The sequence below is a fragment of the Mauremys reevesii genome, linkage group 3, assembly GCF_016161935.1.
Source record: "Mauremys reevesii isolate NIE-2019 linkage group 3, ASM1616193v1, whole genome shotgun sequence".
Taxonomy (NCBI): domain Eukaryota; kingdom Metazoa; phylum Chordata; order Testudines; family Geoemydidae; genus Mauremys; species Mauremys reevesii.
In genome coordinates this window covers 133483819-133500924 of record NC_052625.1, presented here as the reverse complement: position 1 = coordinate 133500924, position 17106 = coordinate 133483819, and the positions used below count along the sequence as shown (strand labels likewise).

Below are 17106 nucleotides of genomic sequence, written 5' to 3'. Positions count from 1 at the left end.
CTGTCAATAAGCTTTGAAATACCATGCTCCAAGCCATCAAACAGTTTGTTTATCTTGGGTGCATGCTGAACAATGAAGCAACAATTGACCACTAAGTGGATGCAAAAATTAAGAAACTCAGGGCTGCGTATGGCCACCTCCATCATGAATTTGGAAGCAACATGTATCTCTGTACAGACAAAAATCAAAGTCTATAATTCTGTTTTCCTCATGACATTATGAGTGTAAAACATGGACCTGTTATCAGTGGAACAGTAGCAAGCTTGACAGTTTCTATTTAATAATTATATATATAATCTCATAAAACTGGAAGGGACCCGAAAAGGTCATCAAGTCCAGCCCCCTGTCTTCACTAGCAGGACCAAGTACTGATTTTGCCCTGGATCCCTAAGTGGTCTCCTTAAGGACTGAACTCACAACCCTGGGTTTAGCAGGCCAATACTCAAACCTGGGCATCAAATGGCAGGACTGAGTTTCCAACAAAGAAGTCCTGGTAAAAGTTGATTCAGAAGGCATTGAGGCTCATTTGATCTGCGCACAATTGAGATGGACTGGCCATGTATGTCTAAGACCTATTTATTAAAACGAGTCTTCCGAATTAAGCTCTGGCTATCATAAGCATCTGATGGTACTGACGGCAAAACTTATTTGACTCGAGTGCATTGGGTGCACATACACCTACAGTGTCTGTAGATGTGTACACAACACATCTTGAACAGTTACTGTAAACTACGTAACCATTTTCTCCTCACTGTCCAGGGATTCCCATTATGATAACCGGTTAAGCTGGAGTTATGGCTGTTTTGCCTCATAGCACAGTCATAATAGCCCTTGAAATGTAATTTTCTGAGCAGGCAGTCCTTGCTGCTATATCCAAGTAAGTGCAGACATTGATAAAAAAAAAATCTTAGGTTGGTATTATATACACCTCTGTTCTTTTTTGACAGTTCCATGTAGATCATATCCTATAATTTTTAATGACAACTTTATGTAGTTTTCTGGTCAAACAGGACAGCTTTCAAGGAAAGCAGCAGGCAGCTAATAATGAGGGCCCTTCTATTGTAGGTGCTCCACTCACATGACTGTTTAGTGTTGTCAGATTTTCCTTACATCTTTTGTTCAAGTACTTTTTTCTGATTTATTTAGAAGAGGGGAAGCAGTCTGTTTCTATCACAAAGCCAGTCCTAAAAGGAAAAGAAGATACTTTAATTTTACTTCATAGGGGCTGATTCTTCTCCCCTTGCACACATATTGGGCTCATTTCTGGAATTAGGAGTTACACATTTATTGCAGTGGACTAACGAGAACTCTATAAATTGAAGTAACCCGGGAGAATAGGAAATTACACACAATACACAGAAAGGAGTCGGAAGAGGATGTTATTTGCTTTGGCTATGTGGTTTGCCATTTATTCCAATTTTTTTAAATTACTACTTTTGTAATTTATATTAAATTATCGGCATGTGCAGCAAGGCCTAGGAGAAGGGATAAATGATTAGCACTGGAAAGTTCTTTTACTGTAAGACTGAGCAGGTTGGTAGGATTTCAATAGGGGAGTTGCAGTGTATAAATATAAATGTCACAGTGGTGTCCTGAGTAGTGCAACACACTGAAAATAATATCTTCACAAAGGGCAAGATTATGATATGATCTATGTGGCTATGGTGGGGAGTAAGGTGCCTCCTCTTAGAGCACCGAATGGGAATAACTCCAGGTCATTCTCTTCTTTAAGAGTATGTCTACACTACCAGATTAGTTCGATTTAACTTAATTCGAATTTGTGGAATCGACCTTACAAAGTCGAATTTGTGTGTCCACACTAAGGACACTAATTCGACTTTTTGAGTCCACACTAACGGGGCAAGCGTCGACATTGGAAGCAGTGCACTGTGGGAAGCTATCCCACAGTTCCCGCAGTCCCCGCTGCCCATTTGAATTCTGGGATTTCCCCACAATGCATGCTGGGGGGAAAAATGTGTCGAGGGTGGTCTTGGGTAACTGTCATCATTCATCGTGCTTTTTTCGGACGTCTCAAGGGGAGATGGAGGAGCTTACTGACTCGTTTGGATCTCAGCGAAACCAGTATCCCCATTGTTATTGCAGCTTGCTGTGTGCTCCACAATCTCTGTAGAGCAAGGGGGAGACCTTTATGGCAGGATGGGAGGTTGAGGCAAATCTCCTGGCTGCTGATTATGCTCAGCCAGACAGCCGTGCAGTTAGAAGAGCCCAGCGGGAAGCGCTGTGCATCCGGGAGGCTTTGAAAGCTAGGTTCCTCAGGGAGCAGGGTAACCTGTGACTGTTCAGTTTCTTTACAGATAAGCTGCTTCAGTTACTGTTGACTTTCTTCTGCGGTTACATACCCCATTCACCACGTTTCCCCACTTCCAACACACATTTAAAAATAAAGTTAATGGAACATTGTTAATTAACAACGTTTTCTTTATTAATGAATTTGCGTTAAAGGGTTGAAACAGGGACGCAGACTGTGGTGGATAGGGTGTGCAGTGATGTTAACACCGCTTCTACACTCGAGGAATGATAGGCTCCTACTCCTAGAGCGGTCTGCAGTGCCGGACTGGTTGTTTCAACGGAGCCTGCCATCCCTCCTTTTCGGGACTCTGTGTGCGGGGGCTATGTGACCTTGTGGTGGGGGAGGACGGTTACAGATTCCCCTGCTGCGTGGCTCTGTGGTCCGGGACAAGGACCGCTGCATAAGTTCTGTAACTGCCCTCCCATGCCACAAAGTCACGTACCCCCCACCCACCCAGAACATGGAAAACACCTCCCAGACCGACCAGGGTGCCTACTGACTGCACTGTGTGTGTGACCTGCTGTTGATCCTGCCCCCGTGTCTGTACCCTAGTAAAGGTGACTGTCCTATGCAATTAACAACCCCCTTCCCCCCCCCCTTCGCAGACAGTCTTCTGTAGAAAAACTTGACGGAAATAGTAATTAACAGCAAACTACTTTTAATAATCAACTACACAGTTAGGGGATGAAACTGGGATTGGGGCTTCGGTGAGCCAGGAAGGGAAGGACTTCTCAACATTTAGGGAATGAGAGCCTTCTTGTATTTGTGCACTCTGCAGGGGTGCAGTGACAGTTTTCACGGCCCCTGTCACCCCTCCTTCTTGTTACTTTGGGTGAGGGGGGTTTGGGACTTTGTGGCGGGGGAGGGCGGTTGCAGATATAGTGCAGGGGGGCTCTGTCCTCCTGCCTGCGGTCCTGCAGAACATCTACAAGGCGCCAGAGCGTGTCAGATTTTCCCTGGGCATTTCCTGTGTGGCTGGTCAGAACATCCAAGCTCGGACTGCTGTCCAGAGCGTCAACAGGGTGGTGCACTGTGGGATAGCTCCCGGAGGTACTAAGGTCGATTTCCGTCCACACATAGCCTAATTCGACATAGCCATGTCGAATTTAGCGCTACTCCCCTCGTCGGGGAGGAGTTCAGAATTCGAACTAAAGAGCCCTCTAGGTCGAACTAATTAGCTTCCTGGTGTGGACGGGTGCACGGTTAAGTCGAATTAACGCTGCTAAATTCGACATAAACTCCTAGTGTAGACCAGGCCTAAGTTTCATCTCATGGAGATTCAGGCTACGTCTACACTACCCGCCGTATCGGCGGGTAGCGATCGATTTTTCAGGGATCGATATATCGCGTCTCATCTAGACGCGATATATCGATCCCCGAACGCGCTTCTATCGATTCCGGAACTCCACCGCCGCGAACGGCGGTGGCGTCGTCGACATGGAGAGCCCCGGACATCGATCCCGCGCCGTGAGGACGGGTAAGTTATCGATATAAGATACTTCGACTTCAGCTACGTTATTCACGTAGCTGAAGTTGCGTATCTTATATCGATTTTTCCCCTTAGTGTAGACCAGCCCTCAGTCCTGCCTGGAATATCATGTGAGCTGGAGGCTTCTGCCTCAGGTTGCTCTCCCAGCGGGCACTACCGCGCGGCTGCACCTACCCCAGCCTGCCCCTTGCTTCCATGGCTCATGAAGCCTGGACAACAGTAAGGAGCAGTTCAATTTGTGGAATGACAAACCCAGACCGAAGGATTGCACTCTATGGGTCACGTTAAGATTATTTCAGAGTCCTAGGCTAGTTCTACACTGGAGGGGGGGGTTGACCTAAGATACACAACTTTAGCTACGTGAATAGCATAGCTGAAGTCAGTGTATCTTGGGCCAATTTAGCTGCTCCCCCATCGAATCTGCTTCCACCTCTCACCACAGTGGAGTTCCAGAGTTGACAGCAGAGCGATTTGGGATCGATTTTATCGCGTCTATACTAGACATGATAAATCGATCCTCGATAGATCGATCACTACCCACCAATCCGGCGGGTAGTGTAGACATACCCCCAGATAGCATTAGTCCCTATAAAAGGCTTCATGAAAAATTTCCTCCGCCCCTAACAAAAATGTTAATTTATCAGAGCAGCTGAAAGGATAAGCAACCCGGGACTATAACTTAGAGAGAGCTTCCATATTATTTAACTCATAATTGATATAATTCAAAGTAAAATTTTACAGTGCAGTCTGTTCTAAGACTAAAAATGCAGGAGGGGAGTCAGAAAAAGGAACAGTGACCTGTTTTGAACCAGGAGCATTTCGTGTGTTAGGTGAACATGATAACCACTACACTACAGGGCTTTTGTGTGTTAGGTGAATGTGATAACCACTACACTACGGGGCTTCTCTTTTTTTTCCCCACAAACTTTGCCGAATACACAGGAATGTTTTCTCTAGTTGCAGAAGCTACCTAATGCAGCGTCTACATCTATGGCCATCCTGCTCACAAAGCGGTCGTGCCCCTGCCCAAGGCTGACACAGTGACCTTGCTTGGGCAGGAACACTAGCGAGGCATGATACTTTTGCTGTTAAGAAAACACAACAATTCTTTCCTGGCCTCTGCCACCAAATGCCTCCATGCATTTTTCTGTGCCCTATCAGTGTGGAAGGACTGCATGAGCTTGGAAAACATGTCATCGCGAATGCGTTTTTTTTTTCCGCCTTCTAATCTGCGATAACCTCAGGGACGGAGATGATAGGGGGAACGTAGAAACATTGGGTGGGGGGAGGACTGCATGGTCACCTGTGCTACTGAATGCTGCTGAGTTCGCCATGCTGGCGAATGAATGAAATTCAAAAGTTCCCCGTTTTTTTCCTGCGTACCTGGCTAGTGCATCTGAGTTCAAAGTGCTGTTCAGAGCAGTCACAATGGAGCACTCTGGGATAGCTCCTGGAGGCCAATACCTTCGAATTGCATCCACAGTACCCCAAATTCAACCCGGTGATGTTGATTTCGGTGCTAATCCCTACATTGGGGGAGGAGTACAGAAATTGATTTTAAGAACCCTTTAAGTTGACAAAAACATCTTCGTCGTGTGAATGGGTGCAAGGTTAAATCGATTTAACGTTGCTAAATTTGACCTAAACTCATAGTGTAGACCAGGGCTAAGATTATTTAATTATTTAAGACTTTGAACATGTTATATGAACTAATTTTAACATGTTGGAACACTTTAAAGAACGATAGTAAAATTATTTGGTGGACAGTTTTCCTCTACTTTCTGTGCTACATTTCTCTGGCTACTTTTGTTATGGTTACCTTGGAAACAAATGGAGGCATACATTTGCTAATATATATATATACTCTGTTTGTGCCCTGGGGATGCAGATAATAAGTGAATACTTGCAGTGGATTTAACCAGAGAATGGGGAACTTCTAAAGTAAAACCAAGCGTAGTTTTTCATAGTTAAAAATAGATTTTTTTATTGGGGCTGGAAATTGCTCATTCTTTATGCTCCACTGTATGAAAAAAAATCCTGTGAAAATTTGACACTTTAAAAAAAAATCAAAATAAAAAGCAACAACTGTGGGATTTTGAGGGATGGCATTCTAATGGCTTAAGATCAGACCTGAGAGCTAGGAGGTCTTGAGTTCCATTCCCATCTCTGCAATCACTGCCCTTAAAGGTGACCTGCAAAGGATGTTTTTTTAAAAAGGGCTTGTGCCCTCTTTTGCATCTTTAAAGCCTTAAAGTCCTTTTTAAAATGTTTTTTTTCTGCTTGTTTTTCCCCTTTAGATATATCGGAATATCATGTCTGATCTTGTTTTGCTGGAGGATTTGTTGGGGGATCTTAGAGAATATAAATGGATAGCTCTCATGTTGTAGGCTTAACAATATGTAACAGACTTCTTTTCTCCACAATATGAATTAGTCATTGACATTAAATAGGGATTTAACAAAACCAAAAATATCAAAGAACTTTAAGCACCTTGACTAAAAATCCTTTACCCTCTCACTAGCTATGCTTTCACTCTTGGCTGTTGTGTAACATCATCACTTTGTGAAGACTGGAGAACTGATGAGCTAGTAGAGTCTTTCAGGTTGGACTGGACCTGAATTTCTAATTTAAAATACAAATCAGATGGAAACCAACAAATGCTGGAAACCAACAAAAACTCGTCAGCTCTTCCCTATACATCACGAAGGCACAAGCTTTAAATATAGCATTTCACAAACATTAATGTCTTGTTATAAGCTGGGTTAAAACTTATGAGCTGAGTTAAAACATCATTTAGGTGAACACATCTTTTACCTAAGATAGCTGTAGGAAACACGGATGGGGTCCACACCTAAAACAAGGCCTAATAGAGAAACTAGCATCATGTGTGCAGGGAGGTTCTACTGGGTATTATGACCAGGTATGTGGGTGAACACAGTAACTGGGAGAGACCAGAGAAAGACAACTGGAAGCATGGTGTCTGATCCTGGAAGAAACCTGTGGGAGAGTTAACTGAGTCAGGTGTGTAGGCTATGAAGTACTGTGAAAGGTGCTGTGAGCAAAAAAAGCCATTTCCTGCTATCTGATTCCTTCTGCATTCAGAAAAACTGGACTTAGTATATTCTTTGCAAATAAACAAAACTGCACCACAGGAATACCTATCACCATTTTCTACTCCCAACTGAACTTCCCCAGGACCTCTGACTATCCTCTTACGTCAGAAGAGGACAATAGTATGAAGGTGGTAATTGTCACTGTCCTTCCATCTGTAGGGGGATGGACTATATACCTAAGAACTCTTTGAAAGCTCTAATTTCTATGGCTCCACATCTGTCATTCCAGTTATGCAGTGAAAAGTCTGCTGACTTCATTGAAAAATTTGCCTATATAAAGAAGGACTGCCCCGTGTATTGCAAATTTAGAAATATACAAATTATCTGAGCTATAGAAAATAAACCAGTTTCCTGTTGTTTCGGCTCTTCTCACAATCGATAAAATTATCAGTAAATAGCAGTCAAATTCAAACAGGGCTAACATTGTTCAGCTTGTCTAGCCCATTGTTACCACTCAATTTAGAGAGCTTCCTCGATTCCAAGTATTCCTCAGAATATCTTTAAAACCGGAGGCCATTTATTTCTCTAAGCTTTTATTATTGAAAAAATTAATTAAGAAAAAATAATAATTAGTTAAATGAAACTTAATTAAAAACCTCTAGGTTTACCTGCTTTCCATCCATTTCTTAATCAACTGGTTTTGAGCAGTGAAGAATTCCTCCACATCATGCTTGAAGATCATTTAAATTACTTAGAATTTGTAGATTAGGGCTTAAAGAAGGCTGGGATTTGAATAATAAAAACTGAAATAGGATTTTCTGTGTAAAGAGCAGTACTACTTCTTTAGAACTATTTAATGAAGAAATAGAATTAGTCAGGCTGAGGGAACTGGGCTTGTTTAGTCTGTAGAAGAGAAGAGTGAGGGGGGATTTGATAGCAGCCTTCAAATACTTGAAGGGGGGGTTCCAAAGAGGATGGAGCTCGGCAGTTCTCAGTGGTGGCAGATGACAGAACAAGGAGCAATGGTGTCAAGTTGCAGTGTGGGAGGTCTAGGTTGAATATTAGGAAACACTATTTCACTAGGAGGGTGGTGAAGCACTGGAATGGGTTACCTAGGGAGGTGGTGGAATCTCCATCCTTAGAGGTTTTTAAGGCCTGGTTTTTAAGGATGTAGTAGATGTTGGTCCTGCTTTGAGCAGAAGGTTGGACTAGATGACCTCCTGAGGTCTCTTCCAACCTCATCTTTTATGATTCCAAAACTGGTGATCATCCTAGCCCTGGCATCACAGGAGACCCAGCACACCTATGTAAAGGTGGAATGAGTGAGGGTGAAACATGAAACCTACAAAACTACCCATCCCCAGGAAGCTGCTTAAACTCATCCAGTGTCTCCTCACTCCACTGCAGGAGAGGAGCCTATCACCCAAAGGGAGTGGCGGTGGGTAGGACAAGTCTCAGCACCTGGATGATAGAGGGTATATCTACACTTGGAGCTGGGGGTGTGATTCCCAGCTTGAGACTACATACTTATGTGAACTTTGATCAAGCTTGTGTGGTAAAAATAAAAATCACACCCTCAGCTACAAGTGTAGACATATCCAGAGACTTTTCTGCCTTTCCCTTTCTTGGCACCATTGTGAGGAAGAAGAAGGTGAAAGGGGGAAGTGCCAAACACACCAAGATAGTGAGATAATGAATAGTGCAAAAAAAAAAAAAACCTGCCACCCACAACAACCAAAAACATACTGGATGCTGGACACAGATATACCATCGTGTTCAAAGAATGTATGTTAAAGCAAAAACAACAAGGAGTGCAGTGGCACCCTAAAGACTAACAGATTTATTTGGGTATAAGCTTTCATGGGTAAAAAAAAAACACTTCTTCAGATGCATTTTACCCACAAAAGCTTATACCCAAATAAATCTGTTAGTCTTTAAGGTGCCACTGCACTCCTTGTTGTTTTTGTGGATACAGATTAATACAGCTACCCCCTGATACTATACTAAAGCATTGACCTCACTTTTCAAACCATTCTGTAGAATAGACAAAAGAAAAAGAATCAAATTACATACTTTTTAAAATGGACATAGTCCTAGGATTGCCAGGTTTCTACTCGCACAAAACCAAATACCCTTGCCCCACCTCCTGCCCCCCTCCTCCAAGGCCCCGCCCCCGCTCACTCCATCCCCCCTCCCTCTATCGCTTGCTGTCCCCATCCTAACTTGCTGATTTTCACCAGGCTGGCTCAGGGGGTTGGGGTGCGGGAGGATGTGAGGGCTCCAGCTGGGGATGCAGGCTCTGGAGTGGGGCTGGGGATGAGGGGTTGGGAATACAGGAGGGTGCTCCAGGCTGGGACTGAGGTGTTTGGAGGGAGGGAGGTGAATCAGGGCTGGGACAGGAGGTCAGGGCATGGGAGAGGGTCAAGGGTGCAGGCTCCAGGTCGTACTTACCTCAGGTGGCTCCCGGAAACTGTGTCATGTTCCCGCTCTGGCTCCTATGCAGAGGCACAACCAGGTGGCTCTGTGCGCTGCCCCATCTGCAGGTGCCACCCCTGCAACTCCCATTGGCTAGGATTCCCAGCAAATGGGAACTGCAAAGCCAGTGCTTGGGGTGACAGTGTGCGGAGCCCTCTGGCTGACCCTATGCATAGGAGCTGGAGGGGGGGATACATGCCATTGCTTCCAGGAGTCACGCGGAGCCCTGGCAGGCAGGGAGCCTGCCTTAGCCCTGCTGCACTGCCAACCGGACTGTTAACAGCCTGATCAGTGCTGCTGACCAGAGCCTCCAGGGTCCCTTTTCGACCAAGTGTTCCGGTCGAAAACTGGATGCCTGGCAACCCTACCTACTTCTGAAGCTGACAATTTTAATTTGACCCCCTGAAATTCAAGTAACTCTATTGTTCAGTGTTCCTAACAATTCCTTGTTAAAGCAGTTTGCACGTAGCAACGTTATAAGGTTTTGTGTCACTCAATGACTTATGTTTATCTAGATTTTGCACTGTTATTTTGATGGTTGTACATGAAATAATATATTTACACTCGAGTATGTTGCTTGTCTTCTTGATAGATATCTAGATAGATAACTATTGTACTAGGTTTCACTTCATGAATGTCTGAGTGAAACTCTTTCACAAGTATTTATGGGAAGTTTGAGTTTTGATCGGAAGGAAAAAAGAATTATGTTTGTTGATGAAAATGGCTCTTAACTGCAAACACTTATCTGCAAATTTCACTCTGGACAAAATCATGAGTTTTCTTTAGTGCCGTGAGAGGTCTGCTGCTTCCTGAGTGGTTCCTGGTGATGAGAATTCCCTTTGAAGCAGCCTCCCTCTGTTCTCCCTCTTCAGGGCCCCATAAAGGCTCCCCACAGGCTGTGGCAAGAGAAGAGCTCTGTGTGCATGGCAGAAAAGCCAGAGATAAGTGTGAACTTTCGGATTGCAGTGATAGACTTTACTGGTGGGACTATTTGGAAGGCTTATCAGTCCTACTGCTTTTCACTTGGAGCTGGTTTACAAAGCCTTCCAAATAGTCCCACCAGTAAAGTCTATCACTGCAATCCGAAAGTTCACACTTATCTCTGGCTTTTCTGCCATGCACACAGAGCTCTTCTCTTGCCACAGCCTGCTCTTCACAGGGTCACTTCTCGTAACTGTCTCAGGGTATGTCTACACTACGGGATTATTCTGATTTTACAGAAACCGTTTTGTTAAATCAGATTGAATAAAGTCGAGTGCACGCGGCCACACTAAGCACATTAATTCGGCGGTGTGCATCCATGTACCGAGGCTAGCGTCGATTTCCAGAGCGTTGCACTGTGGGTAGCTATCCCATAGCTATCCCATAGTTCCCGTAGTCTCCCTTGCCCATTGGAATTCTGGGTTGAGATCCCAATGCATGATGGGGCAAAAACAGTGTCGCGGGTGAACTGGGTAAATGTCGTCACTCAATCCTTCCTCCATGAAAGCAACAGCAGACAATCATTTCGCGCCCTTTTTCCCCGGCATGGCAACTATGGAGCCCGTTTAGCCTTTTTTCACTGTCACTGTATGTGTACTGGATGCTGCTGACAGATGCGGTACTGCAGTGCTACACAGCAGCATTCATGGCTATCAGTCATATTGCACCATCTGCCATTAGGGAGGCTCTGGCTTACTTCTCTGACCATTGTCTCCCCTGTTCTGCAGGAGGTGGTAGTCTATATATTGTCCTCCTCCAGACATATTTGTTCATGGTTGGGATGAGACCAATTGAATATGAAGAGGGCTTAGTTGTTAATTAGTTCAATCTATTTGTTGCAGTGGGCTGTCTCTCTCTTTCAATAACACTGTTCTTATTCCTGTTTTTGTAAAAATGGTGACGGTTACTATGGAAAGCATTCTGACTACTGATTGCTACAAGGAGATGTGTGATTAGCATTTCCTTTCTTTGGTTCGGGGAATATAGTTAGAAGATGGCCAGTGAAAATACATGCTTTTAAGAAGACCATAGCACATACATTTGAAATCTGAGCCAGACTAATGTGTAGTACATTATTTTATGTTTCCTTGAGAAAATATTGAATAGCTCCAACTTTAGCAAGATGCGGCCACCAGAATTTTAATTTATACAAAGCTGACTTAGTATATTACTCCAGCCTTTGGGAGCTATATTGGCTCCTTCTCAGATATCAATTTGGACTTAAAAATATTTTAATGTGTTGGTAGGTGGTGAACAATTTAGGATCTGTGTATTTTTTTTTGTCTGAGTTGTAGTATCAGTACAAGCTTAGTTGCTGCTTGAATCATCTGAAGCCATTGTACTGACTATTTCAAAATTGGGATTTATTCCCATTTGAATTTTGAAATGTCACCTCAGGAGACCTATTTAAATCTGAACGTGGCTTATGGTCTATAAAGGCATAGCACTTTTGCATATTGTAAAATGCCCTGGGATGCATTTGCATGAAAGGCACTATATAAACTCATTTTGTATTACATTGTATTGTATTGTGACAAGTGCAATAATCTCCAGGTTTCCTATCCATTAAAGAACTCATTTCACAGCTCACTAATTGTGTGAATGAAAAGGGGAAATAGGTCCTTTTTCTCTAAGGTATGGTGAACAGATGGCAGAGTTCATTTCCATCGGCTGAGTCTGAGGTCCTCTTTTCAGTTTTGGTGGCAACACTTGCCACTATTTATCAAACAAAATGAAAGAGACACATTGGTTTCTTTGCACAGTGTACTGTGTCAGTTGAGTGACTAGCTCAATACTGTTGTTAGCATGATGCTGGTTAGCATTTATTGGGAATAAAAAGGCTATTTATTTGGATGGACACAAGATAACAATTAAAATGAATATGAATTTTAATGTAAATCTGAATTGCCTCTCATTTACGGGAAAAATTGGTCAAGTCAACCCTAGGGATTAAACTGAGTTCCTAAAAAGTGATTAGTGAATATGCTGAGCACCTTTGGGATTGTATCTTCTCTATAATTCTAAAACAGAAAAATATTATTATTTTCACTGCCTGTGTATATTCTTTCTTAGCTGAGGCCTTAGTAATCTTTCATTTTCCTCCTCACCCAAGAGAATAACTTGCTCATTGACTTATACATGCATAGTGTGATTTATACAGGCCCCTAAGGTACTTCTTTTTTAATATTATAAACAAGTCATCTTAGTTGTCAGAGCTCTGCAGCGATCCCAGATCGTATGTAATTGGGCCCTTATATCTGGATTAAAAAAGAAAAGCTAAAACTGAAGAGTTTGACGTTTCTGATGTAGGAACTTGGTAACTACGTTTTATTTGACAGTGGTGCACAGGCAGTCACACTGTTTTCTCCCTGCATTATAACAAACAGCAGGACAGATTTTTTTCTTTCTCTCTTTTTTATTATCTGTCATGCACTTTCAATTTTGTGTTCATCGCATTGATTTCATTCTAATTTCAGACGGACGCAGCTTTAATGTACGATGCAGTTCATGTGGTATCAGTGGCTGTCCAGCAGTTCCCACAGATGACTGTCAGTTCATTACAGTGTAATCGGCACAAACCATGGCGCTTTGGGACCCGCTTTATGAGTCTCATTAAAGAGGTATGTCTTTAATAAAATATTTTCTGGTTTCTTCTTACCCCTACCCACATCCCATCTTCCACCCACCCTTAGTCCTACTTTAATTTTTTTTTTTCCAGCAGGTGGGATTCTTTTTGCTTGTTGTGTGGGGGGAGATTTGCAGTCAAAGCCTCTTTTACATTTAAAAACTGTTCATATGGTTGTTCATATAGGAACAATTTATAAATATAAAAAACACAAAAGGATGAAAGTACTGCACTGCAAATAGACAAAATGAAATGTTTTGTTGATCTTTCTTGGAACTTCTGTGATGCTAAAATGATCAAAGAGGTAAATATGTAATAAATAATTGTAAAAGCAAAATTCTAGACTATATTCCTTGGTCCACCAATTCCCAAGCAACCTTTACCTCCGCCTTTTCCACTTTAATCTGTTTGCTATTTATTCTCTAAGCTCTGGTAATGTAAACATCTATAGGCTGGATTATTTTCTTCCATAAATGTCTTTAATTTATATGTTTTGCCTCAATGTAACTTCCCTTGGATTTTTATTTAAAATTTAGTACTTATACAGTCATGGATAATTTAAGATGTTGAGGGTCAACACTGTACACTGTTCAAATACGTTGTCCCGTAAGTGCCTAGCTCTGAATTTTCTATTGTAAGTAGATACTGTAGTAAAGAGAAATACAGCAGTGCAGTAAATTTCCATTTTTAACGGTGCCTACTTGCAAGATCATAAATTGCTTTTCTGACATCTCCTCTTGAATGCTTTCACTATAACAGATAATATTGGGAGTGTAATATACTTCTTATTTTCAGTTATTAACAATGACTATACTTGCAGAACCCATTAATGGCATCATTTGGCTCTACCACTTAAAAATTGTCATATCTAAGTTATAAGAAAATAATATATTGGGCCTTCTAAAATTAAGCATTCATTTCTGATAGGTTCTGACTCAGGTCCCTCAAAGTCATAGGTGATGGAACTAGGAGTCCGCTTGCAGTTGTTTCCATTACATATAGGGTTTACAGTTTGTTTAAATGGCTCTTGGCACCCCCACTATAAAATTTGTTCCAACACCCTGTCAATACCAGGTGTCTCAAAGGGATTTGAGGCTCAGCATCTCACAGCATCAAGACCTCAGTTGGAGAAAAGAAAAATGACAGAAATTAAACAAATCTAGTACATATAGTGGGGAAAATAAAAATGGTAATTATAAATGTTTGAGGAGAGTTAATGGAAACAGTCTTTCATCACACTAAGTAAGACCACTTTTATTGGCTAAAATAGAAGGCTGTTAAGAAATTGTGTACAGAGATTAAAGAAAGGTTGGTTTAATTAGGAAAAACCCTGAGAATCACAGAAATGAATATGAAATTATTTTATCTTTAGATCAGCCACAAGGTGAATTATTTAAATGTAATGAATAATTCATGTTCCCATTTTGGTAGAAATTAATTTTTTGTTCTTTTTTTTTGGCTTCTTATTTATGGAAATTATTTTTCTTTTTCCATAGGCCCACTGGGAAGGCCTCACAGGCAGGATAACTTTCAACAAAACTAATGGCTTAAGGACAGATTTTGATTTAGATGTGATCAGCCTCAAGGAAGAAGGTCTTGAAAAGGTACTTGAGATGTTCATCCTATTTGCTTGGAGAATAATATGAAGTACTAAAAAAATACTTTCCCTATATGAGAAAGCTATTTATACCATGTTACAGCTGCATCATATTGAATGTAGGCACATATTTGTGCTCTTAAGAAGGAGGTAGCCTTTAATAACCTTACCAAAAAAAACCGAACCTCTTATGTTTGTAATGGAAATAAAGAGCTAACTCACAATTAAGAAGTAAAGGTAAAGTATTACTTAGGACAACTTAAGCATTTTGTTTTGGGCAATGTGCTATACTAGAATTATGGGACTGTGTATTGCCTTCATTAACTAAGGTCTCGTTACCATTATAATTAAGAAACACTTGGGTTTTGCTCTGAATATTTGTGTATACAGTTCATATCCATAGAGAGATTACAGAATATCAATCACCAGACATAAATATAAATAATCAACATATAACCATAGAACAAGTACCAAAAATGATAGCGTAGCATTTTTAAGTATAACAAGTTAAATGCTTAAGACAAATTTGTAGGATGCTCTAGAGAAAGTAAATAACAAGCATATATTTTACAAAAGACGACGATGGAAACAAAGGGCTGGATACTGAGCTGAGTGTTTCTAGAAGTAGGGCTGGGGGTTTCTAGAGTTGGTATGTTATCTTTTTAACGGGTTTTTGCTACGAAATTCTGGGGAGATGGGGTAATAATGTGGGGAGGAATCTGAATGTCTAGGTGAAATTTAAACAGCTTTCTGCTGTAACACAAGAAAGCAAATGGAGAGTATAAGCACTAAACATACAGTCAACAGGGATTTGCTCAACCCTGTCCAAAATTAAGGTTGATAGCAATACATTGAAAAAAGTGCAGCACACCCATAATTTGGACCAGGCTTGAAATTCTACTCCCCGGAAGTCAATGGTTTCATTCCCATTGATTTTAATAGTGGAGGAGTTGGAGCACAGATTTTCAAAACAGTTGCTCAGCTCCCCGTTAGGCCTCTGAATGAAATGGCCAGTGTTTCAGAAGTGTCCAGTGCACTGGACCAGTCATTGTTCTTGGGTGCTGAACAATTTTGAAAATCTGGCCACATATTTAGGTGGTTCAGTGGGAGCTGCTGGAGGATGAGCTCCACTGAAAATCTACTCCATAATGCGTGACCTCCTTCAACTGAGTCCAAAAGAGGGTTATAAAGTGTGGCTTAATTCAGCTACATTACAGAGAGGAAGAGAAACTTACATTTCTCCTTTCAGCTTCAGCTTTCTTCAAATAGTTGTGGATATATAGTGCCTAACAATAGACACCCATGTCTGAAATTTTGCCCTGATTTCTCTCACAATCCATGTCCAATGTAACCTATGCAGAGGTTAACAAGGAAGAGGTTAAACTTCCCTCGAGCTAAGAGAGGCATCACGGATGCTCGCTCTGAATACAGTACAGGAATTTATAGTGGAGTAAATCTGGGTCTGCTGTGAGGAATTACATAATTCTTTAGTCCACTATGGGCCAAATTTTGGGAGCTGTGGGGACTTGGGATTTAGTCTGACTGAAAGATGAAGACTGTCTTGGAAAATGTGTGGAGCAGAGAAGAGAACCAGGAGAGGGGATGTAGAGATGAGCACTCATCAGCTCTGAAAATCAGTTCTCTCATTTAAGTGTCTACACCTTATGAATATAGGTGCCTAGTTATAGGAAAACACATTTGAAAACTTTGCTCTTAGATCTGAAAGTGACTGCAGATGAAGGGATCAGGTTGTCATAATACAACTGTAGCATGGATCATAGACTCAGTAAATACAGCATAAACAATTAAAGCAGATTGTAAATCAGGAGTCCATCAAGTATCAAAATAGGGAACTTTTAATTTTAACTTTCAGAACTCTAATAGCAACAATCATATGAAACAATCACCCCCTTCTGAAATCCACCTTCAAGGGCTAGAAGGCATCTGGCAAAAACTTACTCAGAGATATAACCATCACAAAATCCTCACCTAGGCTGAGTGTCTAGTTTGGATCAAAAGTCTTAGTCCAACTGGGCTCTTAAACTGGAATGCTTCCAGGCTGGAATGAACTCAGGGGGCTGTAGACTAGTTTTATAGTCCCTTGGTTGCCATTTACTGGTTTTAGTTAATCAGTGCTCTCCACTCAATCTCCCTCTTTTTTTTTCTTTATATATTTCCTTTCTCATTAAACCACTTCTCCACCTTACAACTTCCAATCAGGAAGATGTAAGGGGCCAAAAGCAACAAACCACCTAAAATAAAAACTAACCAACTAATATTGAGTAGTTTTCCACTCTTCAATAGGGAGCTGCTGCAACAGGATTTCCATTTCCTTTTTCCATAAAGCTTTATGTATAACTGAATAAAGGAGTTTAATGTAAATAATATTCATTGTTATATTAATCCTATCCCAAATCCACTATTAGAGACTTCTTATTATCCTAGCGGCAAAGGTACAGCCACAGGGCCTCAAACTGGTTATTCCTCAAGAGTGTTTAAGAATGAAGATTTGTAGTAGGGAATCTTCTTGATTCAGCAAGAGAGCAAGTTGTATTAGCAGTAACTGAGATATGA

The 17106-nt window shown here is 41.6% G+C and overlaps 1 protein-coding gene across 6 annotated transcripts in view; it reads left to right on the top strand.

The window, feature by feature from the left end:
• GRIK2 (glutamate ionotropic receptor kainate type subunit 2) overlaps window positions 1-17106 on the top strand; it is a 591552-nt gene that overhangs the window by 295548 nt on the left and 278898 nt on the right. For all 6 annotated transcript variants that reach the window (XR_005596176.1, XM_039530285.1, XM_039530290.1 and 3 more), the window contains exons 9-10: window positions 12787-12930; window positions 14432-14539. Coding sequence is in view for 5 of the 6 variants with exons in the window: in XM_039530285.1 (XP_039386219.1) it covers window positions 12787-12930; window positions 14432-14539 (252 nt within the window). In the remaining variant the exon portion in view is untranslated. The remainder of the gene's footprint in view (window positions 1-12786; window positions 12931-14431; window positions 14540-17106) is intronic.